Source organism: Buceros rhinoceros, unplaced genomic scaffold (genome assembly GCF_000710305.1).
Source record: "Buceros rhinoceros silvestris isolate BGI_N320 unplaced genomic scaffold, ASM71030v1 scaffold25228, whole genome shotgun sequence".
Lineage (NCBI taxonomy): Eukaryota > Metazoa > Chordata > Aves > Bucerotiformes > Bucerotidae > Buceros > Buceros rhinoceros.
The window spans coordinates 14,554-23,722 of record NW_010428973.1 but is presented as its reverse complement, the minus strand read 5'-3'; the positions used below and the strand labels follow the sequence as shown (position 1 = coordinate 23,722).

General features: G+C 50.6%; 1 protein-coding gene across 1 annotated transcript in view; it reads left to right on the top strand.

The window, feature by feature from the left end:
• LOC104499041 (pappalysin-1-like) overlaps window positions 1-9,169 on the top strand; it is a gene marked incomplete at its 3' end in the record, with an annotated part of 33,436 nt that overhangs the window by 15,113 nt on the left and 9,154 nt on the right. Inside the window, exons 7-8 of the mRNA XM_010142491.1 lie at window positions 2,598-2,669; window positions 6,474-6,572. Coding sequence (XP_010140793.1) covers window positions 2,598-2,669; window positions 6,474-6,572 — 171 coding nt within the window. The remainder of the gene's footprint in view (window positions 1-2,597; window positions 2,670-6,473; window positions 6,573-9,169) is intronic.

Genomic DNA, 9,169 nt, shown 5'->3' with positions numbered 1-9,169 from the left:
TGCCTGCTGCGAGGAAAAAGCCGATGCAGGAGGGGAACCGGGGGCCATCAGAGCGGCATATGTCACCAGAGTGGCTGAGAGCACGGGGAGCTCGCAGAGGCAACGGCCAGATGGGCTTTATCCCCTGTGCTCCACCGGGCACACACCGGATGTGGTCCTTCCAGCTCCATCCTTTGTGAGACCACCTCCCTTCCTGTGCGCCCCGATGCCATCGCATCCTGGTGACAGCCCACAGCAGTGCTGCCTGTGCCCTGCCCTACCTGCCTTTTACACGTTTGGTTATTGCAGTTGCCCCATGCAGCACCCTATGGCACCTGTGTGCCTGTTCGCACTGCGAGAGGCAGGAATGATGCCCAGCAAGCCGGATCATCCCCAGTTTCTCAATTTTCCAGCCCAGTCTCTCTCCCTACTGACACCCCCTCTCCCATTCCATCCCATTGCACCGCACATACCGCAGCAGCAGCCTGAGGGTACAGAGAGGCTGGTGGTGGGAATTGAGGGTTTGGGAAATGGGCAAGAGGAGCCAGGACCATGGCCCTGAGCATACTCTGCCTCCAGCTCTGTGAACATTTGCAGGATTGAATTCAGCTGGAGTTAGCTCTCATGGTCTCCACTAGCAAAGTAACATCCAAGAGAGGGTGAAGTAACTGGGACTAAGCCACTGGCAGGTGCTTCTCGAGCAATGAGAGTGTCCCGCTGACCCAGCGATTGATCTAGCACAAGAGGAACTGGCTTTCCTGCGCAGTGGAGAGCGGAGCAGGGCTGCACTTCCTTTGCCTGGAGGATGTCCAGCCCAAGGCTGTGCAGCCCTTGGAACTGAGGAAGACCTGGATTGAGAGCTCTGAGCAGAGCACTGTCCCAGCAGGGACTTCATCATCCATTCATCCCTCTGAGGGAGGGTGCTGGGTGTTCAATACTGGGAGGGTCAGGGAGGTAGTCAGTGCATCTTCTGCAAGGATTGCTGTCACTTGGAAACCTCCTTTCCTAAGAGCCCGTTTCAGGGCTAATGGCTCCTTTTGTTAGCCCTGCACTCTCACAGCATTCACACATCAAGAGGTTTTGTAAATATTGATGCTTCTTACCAGGGGAATGTGAGATGCTCCTTGGAAGTGAGTGCACTTCTACTTCTTGTCTGGCTGGCCTTGGATACGGGAGGCAAACACCTGAGTTCTACGTGGGTTTAATTCTTGGGTTCAAATGCTCTTGAACTCCCCACCACCCCCAGTGTGTTGACTGGCCTTGTTTATTTTGAAACCTCGAAAAGTTTTCTTTCTTTTCCCTCTGAAGTGCAATAAACAGAAGAGAGAGAGAAAAAAAAAACAAACCCTCACCATTTGTGGGAGGCAACAGCCTGGAAACCTCCAGCTGTCTGTCAAGAGCGCGCTGGGGGAACGTCTGACACCGCAGGGCCCCCGCACCTTGCAGCCTCCCTCTCGGGGCATAAACAATGTCCTCCCCCCTTGCCTGGCCGCTTCTCCACTCACACAGACGGGCCCTGTTGTGAGGCAGGTGGGGCAAGCCGGGCTTGACTAATAGTGGAAAATCCGAGCGCATCGGAAAGATAAACAGCCCAAGTCAGATAGTATAAAAGTCCTTTTTCCAGCACACGCCAGGTAAGCCTGGAATGACAGAAACTGTAAAAACATGTTGAGGTTCCCCTGCAGATGGATTAAATTAGCCCTCAAGTAAACAGGGGAAGGGATGGCTCGTGCATCAGGTCTTCCCAAATGTTAATCCCTTCCTTCCCCAGGCCTCCAGCCAACCTCTGTCTTTGGGTGAGCACCTATGTGTTCACCTTGCCCAGCTGGACGCTGTAGTGTTCCATCCATGACCGATGACCCAAAATGAACATTGTGCCCGATGTCCTGGGGAATGGATGGGAGTCCTATCTCCTGGAGCTCCATGGTATCGAGCCACCACTTCCACTGACTCGCCAAACTTTTCATCCTCTCTTCAAATCTAAGTTTCCATGTCTACAGGCAAACAATGGCTGTCCTGGATGTGGCATCATTTCTTCCCAAAACTGGGCACTCCAGAATTTATGAAAAATACAGAAATTACTATAAAGCTCATATAATGTAGCAGATGATATTGTCCTTTCTGGGAGTTATCCTGAAGGAAGATGTGTAGTTTGAGTGCTTCCATCTAAGGGATGGTGGGGAAAACATATCTGCAAGTCCACCTTTAGCATCTTCAGGAAGCACAGATAAGAGGGGTAGTGAAAGAGAACAACGTTTGGCAGCATCAAAGAAATCCCTCAACTAATTCTCAAAATGTCTCCTTGCTACCCAAGAGCAAGACAGTGGACCTGTGCCTTTGCCTTTCCCTGCCACGTTCCCCCACCGTGAGTGAAATATTGGACACGACATTTTAGGAGAACCTTAAATATTATTTTAATCTCAAATGTTCTGTTATTGCAAGTGTCAAGTCCAACACTTCTTGTAAATACCTGGAGGACAGCCAGGTCCTGAGAACACAAGAGGTGTTAGGAACTGAACTTCATTGGTTAAGTACAGGAGAGCCATAGGAGCCAGCACGCTGACTTTACACTGATTTCTTTGTCTTAACCTGTTGTTTTTTTTTTTTCTTCTCTCCAGAGTGTTGTCTGCACGGCGGGACTCAAGTGGTACCCTCACCCTTCCCTGATTCATTGTGTCAAAGGCTGCGAGGTGAGCTTTCACTTTAGCTCTGGTGGTCCAGGCTTGCTCTCCTGAGCGTTTTGGTATCACTCACTGCTGTCACCTGGGCTGCAAATGCTGTTTTTCAAGTGGGGCAAACAGGCATTTGCCCTGATTGCCCCGTGAAACAGACTGTGATTGCCTGCATCAGTTCTGACACTCAGTGGTGAAATTAGTGGTTTTCCTAGAGCGGATGGTTGGGTGAACGATCAAGCAGCTCAGTGACATTGGTAGACCATCAGAATTTCCCACTATCTGGGAGTTTCTGGGAAGTTGCAAAAACCTTCAGTTGTTTTTCTTTGATTTTGACATCTCATTGGAGGGCCAATTCTTCCCAAGGCCAGCTAGGCTTTGGGCATTGGTGTGTGCATAAACTTTAGGAAAGAAAGAGGCAGGAACGATACCACTGGGTGGGCAGAACAGCTGGTCAGTGAGCCAATCACACATCCCTCCACTGTGCACCTCTGATTCAGGAAAAAAAAAATCAGAAAAATGCAGTTGCACTTCAGCCATGATACATTTTTAGTCTTGTGTGTTCTTTGAAAACAACATTTATTTTGAAGGCTGATATTTCTGCTGGCAACAGTCTTTGAGAAGTCTGAGAAGTCTTAAGATACTTCCAGTGGTTAAACGGGGATGGAGCACCTCTCTCTGGGTCATGGCGCTCACGCGGTTTCCACCATGCCAGCCCTTGAGTATCTCATGCATGTCGAGTAGTCTCTCCCTGTGGTACCTCTGTAAGGTGGGCAGCTTCGCCCCATCTCAGCAGTGGGGTAGCTCACGGGCATGGGGATAGACGACTGCCTTGGTTACGTGGACGGGCAGTGGGAAAGCCGTGTCCTGACCCCACATCTCCTGACTTTCTGCAGCACTGACTGTGCTCTCAGCACCCAGTTTTACAAGCTTTGAAGTTATTTGCCCGGAGTGGCAGAACATGGCACAGAATTCCTAAACCTGACACGAAACTGTAGACCACATTGCGGCGCGCTGCGATTTGTCTTGAAGTGAAAGACAGGTTTCCTTCGCATACAAATGTTGGGCCCAGGAGGGTAATAACTCTCCAACAATGTAATAGTTTCTGTCTAGTTGTTTCCTAAATGAAAAGCATTCGGCTGTCAGTGCTTTGAATGTCAGAAGCCATCTCACGCCTTGCATTCGTGTGGGCTGGCTCAACACCCCTGTTCTCCAAAGAGCTGGGATAACACCCAGTGGCCATTAAGAAATGCCATTCAGGTGCTGCTGCACCATTGGCTATCCGTTCTCCTGCTGTTTAAGGATGGTTGTTACTGAGGCTAACTTCACAATGATGTAATAATTTACCAGAAGCCATTATTACTGACTTGCTGCTTCTCAGCATCTTCCTCCCTTCCATCATTGTTAATTGCCAGACCCCTCGGCATCACTAGGAACTTTCTTCTTTTCATCATTCGTTCAGCAGTGTCACTGCATCCCAATCTGTCATCTTGGGAGCCTTTGCCCAGACAATTGAGAATGGCCTCTAGCTTGGGTTTTAGATCACGACGCTTCCAGGATCCATGGATGGATCCTGGAGAGCTCGTTCTCTGGTGTTAAGTTTTCCACAGAAATGCCCTCTTCACCCAGCCGCTTTCCACAGCTGTGGGAGCAGGGACCAGTAAACCCGTCGGTCAGCCATCCTGGGCCCTTCAGCTGGTCCGTGTTGCTGTCCCTGGCGTTAGGAGGGTTCCCCGGCCAGGAGGCTGTAAGCGGGGGTCCCTCTGCTCTTGGCGATCGCGGTGGCCACTGCAAGGTGATTTTTTGTCGCTCCCTAGTGGCAGCACTGGAGGCTTGTGAGTCAGCCCCGCACCTCTCGGCAGCTCCCGCGGATGCTTAGTAGAACACGAGTTCCTCTGCACTACTTGTGCAGTCCTCCAAGACCACAGGCGCACTAAGATACACCTGAAGCCCTAAGGAGACCTCACCCTCCACTGCCAGGCCTCCGGCGTCTCCCAGATGAGGGGCTGGGTGCCAGAGCAGAGAGATGCTGTCTGTCCCACTCTTCTCCTCCAAAGGACTGACTTGCCTACTCTGTGCCAGTGCGAGTAGAAGGCAAATCCTTCCACAGGTTTCTTTTACTGATTTGCTGCTGTTCATAGGTGTAGGGTACAGGCATAGCCTTGGAAAATGAAAGTCAAGCCTTTCTTGACAAGCAGGCACAGCCAGGAGGTACGAGGAAAACATGGCGAAGCCTACAAAATTTCCTGGGAGGTTGGGCTAAGTTCATGTTTTTGATTATGGCTAGGTTGGCAGAAAAATATCTCTCGATCTACTTTAAATCCCTCACTTTTAGCATATTACCTGAATTGGAAGGACATTTGCAAGTCGAAGGCTTTGCCTGTGTAAGTCAGTCCATCTCGGTGGAAGTCAATGGAGCGAAGCCAGTTTACAGGGGTTGGAGCCTCACACTGTGAATCCCATTTCCTTGTCAGCATTTGTAGCTAAACAAGTGACATGCAATGAGCCAGTTGCCTCCCCGTAGTCCTGCTGGGGTCCGGTATGGCCACCATTGCCTGATTTCCTATGCCCTGACAGAAATACTTACAGTCACAAAACATCCGCAGCAGAAGCTTGCACCGCTCCGCAGGGTCCGTTTCAGTTCGGATGAGCACGGCTCTGGCTCTGTCTGGGGAGAGCACGGCGAGCTCTCATGGCTGGTTCTTCAGGTATCTGTCATCAGGGAGACTCTGGTACTGCAATTGCTGCACAACCCTCCCAGGAAGCCTCCCCAAGCCTCCCTACCCGCGCTGCAGTGATGCCTTCTTGGAGGGAAGTCCCCGGTGTGTTTTTCGCAGTCCAGAATAAATGAATTTTCCAAAGAGCAGATAAAATAGGAATGGCCCTAGGAGCCTGTGTGTGTGTAAGAAGTGTTACAGAGATAGGACTGTGCTCTCTGATGAGCATCCATTTTTCTGGGCTTTCATTGCTGCCGGGGATTCTTCATACCTGGCACGGACCTTTTTTTAGCATCGGGCACAGTTTTGCCTTCCAAGAAAGACTTTGGTACGTACAGACCAAGAGGGCTCCAACGTGTAATGAAAACCCAGACTTCAAGCCTTTTCTTCAGAATCATGATTGTTATTCAGGTCCTGTGCAGCACAGAGACTAGTGATCACATTGCACAGACTAGTGACCACATTTTCCTTTTCAAGGTGATTTATGAATTTTACTTAATAGCTCTGCACAACGTCCCTCTGAATAATTGCCATTATCCCAGCTCTGAGCTGCAGAGCGGAGGAGGATTACGTGTCATAGCCAAGGTCACTGCTGGTTGGAGAACGAGAGCACGTGGGTCCTGGGCTGAGCTCAGACCACTTCCATTTCTCTTTGTGATACGTTGTGTGCCCTCGTTGCTGACACTTGTTGCACAGTTAGAACTGCGGGGGAAAGTACAGCTATTAAAAGCATCCAGTTTTGCTGCTATACATAACCTTCTCATCCCACATAGTTTTGGAAGGTTAGCTTGAAATTATCAAAAAGTGCCACAATTTTAGATGCCTTGATGCTGTCTCTGGGCCTAGTCAAATTAATGTTCCTGAAGCATCTTATTATGTGGGATGTGAAAAGCCAACAAGGGCTCATTTCCCTTCCATCTAGTGTCCTTTTTTTTCCTGTCTGCTTTGAAGGGAGAGGGCAATAATCATCTCTTGCTTTTCAGGGCAGTTGGGAATGTTGCAGACTGTATGGGCCCTTCAAGCCTTTGTGTTTTCTTCTGAGGCGTTGTCACAGGTTTTAGCCATGTCCACGCTCTCAGCTGCCTTCTGCTTTTTCCTTTTCCAGCCTTTCATGGGGGACAACTACTGTGACTCCATCAACAACCGAGCCTTCTGCAACTATGATGGTGGGGACTGCTGTGCCTCAACGGTCAAGACCAAAAAGGTAGGGATGCCCCTTCCTCTCTTTGATGGGAATTCCTTGGCAAGTGCTGCTTTTCACCTGAAAGAAGGTATTTTTTGCTAGAATAGGGGACGTCCAAGGTCTCAGAAGGACCTTCAGTCCAGGCATCAAAGGTCACCATAGGCACTGAGTTCTCGTTGGTTCATTTTGAAGTTCTCTCGATACACTTTTCTCATCCTTCTACCTGAGCAAGGCAGGTTCTTCAACAGTCAGAAGCATTCATTCGTTCTTACTGTAAATAAACCCTTGCTGATCTGTCGGCAAAGGCTGGCTCCCTCCAAAACCCTGGGGCATGTTCATCAGCAAAGCTGCACCTCCTGCTCAGGAGACCTTCACACAGAAACAGGGAGGAGGGTGTATTTGCCCATGCTGATACCCACCCTGGACTAGCGGTTAGTCACTAGGAGAAGAACAGAGAGTAGAACAGACGCATCACTGTAGGTCTGTACTTTGATCTGTGAGTACCCGCATGCACATGGCTCACTGCTGTCCATCCCATCTCCACCAGGACAGAGTGGGACAGAGGAGGGTATGGAGCAGGGCAGCTGGGCTGAGTAGAGGTGTGACATACCTTCTCCACAGAGACCGCAGAGACCAGGACCTGCAAGTCTTGCAAAAGTGACAATGGCATCGTTAGTGTGAAAACAGAAGTGGATGCAGGGAGGATGCTTAGGAAAATTAAACCCGCTGTATCTTATTGCACAGCAATGAGGGGGTAAAATGGCTCGGGAATATCTAAAGCATTGACTGCTCGAGCCTGGGGGAGGATCCCTCCACACATTCCCCGTTTTTTAAGCTTCTTGAACACCCGCTGTTAGAGACAGTGAGTGGAGCAGTGGAGCTGGTGCTTTGAAGCAGTACAACATTTCATATGTTTCTAACCAGGACAGATTTTAAACTTGTTTCCCAAAGAGAAGAAAATTTTAGCCTCTGCCATGTGAGATTTTTACCTTGTCTTCAAGATTTGAGTGTAGATCAGAATGAAAACCCGGCTATGTTTAGTGTCTGATACATATTAATAAACTTGTGGGAGCTTGGGCTCAGCATGTGACATCATCCATTCCATCCATCTGAGAGGGAAGGTCCTCTCTACACAGCTGAGGAACAGAAGACCTCACTGAAGGGAACAGTCCTTTCTAAGACAGCTTTGGCTGAAGGTTCCTCTTCCTTGGTTCCGCCGAAGATCTCTCACCGGTACAGCACTGTGGGCTGTCTCTGGCCCATCTGGGAACAGTGCAGGAGGGAAGTGGGCATGTGTTGGCAAGTGGAAGGAGTTCATTTCTCCGCTGGGAAAGAGGTGGGGGAAGAGGTAGTTTTCCTAAATGTGCTTTGTTGGACAAATTTTCCCCTGAACACTGCCGTGTTTCTTTTGTGACTGGCCCTGTGAGCCACGTACTGGGAGAGAAGCAGGAATAGGTGAGCTTTGCTGTGCCCCAAGGGTGGAGCAGGACACGTCCCTGCGGAACTGACCACTGCCGAGACAGCGAGGTGTCAGGTGGCGGCATGTCTTCATGTCAGCTCCAAGAAGAGATTCCTATCTCTGGCTGATTTTCCACCTCCTTGGGAGGAGCAGCCCATGGGCAGCCCAGCCGGCTCGCTGGCCTCACAGCCCGCCAGCTGGGAGGGCAGAGCTGCAAGTGCCCAGCAGCTCAGCCTGGCGAAGGGCTTCTCCTCCTACAACAGCCTGCCTGGGAAACTTTATCACACTGCCTCCAGGCTTGAGAGCAGGGGATGAAAAATCCCAAGAGATGCCAGAGGAACGGCAGGGAGGTGGCTGGGAGGGGACTGACCCAAACCAGCCCCGTCAAGACAGGAGCTAAGGGCACAACATATTGCTGGAGTGGGGACAGGACTGAAACTCAGGGGATGTGAGGGCTGAATTGAGGGGGAGAGAGATGGGATTAGGGTTTGGGAGCAGAATTTATTGCTGGGCAGGGAGTTGAGACAGAGCGAGATCTGCAGTCACGAGCACTTACAGGCCAGGCGAGTCATGTGCAAAGTATCTGCTGCTTCGCTGCCATCCAGAAACCAAGTGACCACCCGAGAGGGGGGAAGCACTTTGTGGCCCAGTGGGTTACTGGTTTCTGTGCTAAAACAGCCCGATGCAGAGGGCAAGTGGTTCAGAGATGCAGCTGGTCACAGGTGTGATGCATTTCCCCATGGAGGGGGAGCGGGTTGTAGCTTTTCGGAGGTAAATCTGCTTCCAGTGACCGCACTGGGAGCTGCACCTTTGTGACTGGGGAATCAGACTTGCCTCCTTTGTGCTTTAGAAACACCTACCCTAGAGATCACACAGTTTGCGGGCTGAACCACAGAGCCCATCACCTCCTCAGCACGCGTTCAGCTTCCAAAGTCTTCTCTCTCCCAAAACACCAACAGCACCCCAGGAGCTGAACAATGCACTCGGGAGGAGTGAGAAAGCCACCTTCTCCTTGGACCTTCCATGCCAAAAGCAAGATGCTAAGTCCCAGTTTATTACATTTATAGGGTAAAGGGGGGAATAATAACCCAGCCAGAGGGACTGTGGCATCAAAGCCGAAGAGGCAGCAGGCAGCTCCTCTCCGCCTGCAAAGCGGCCG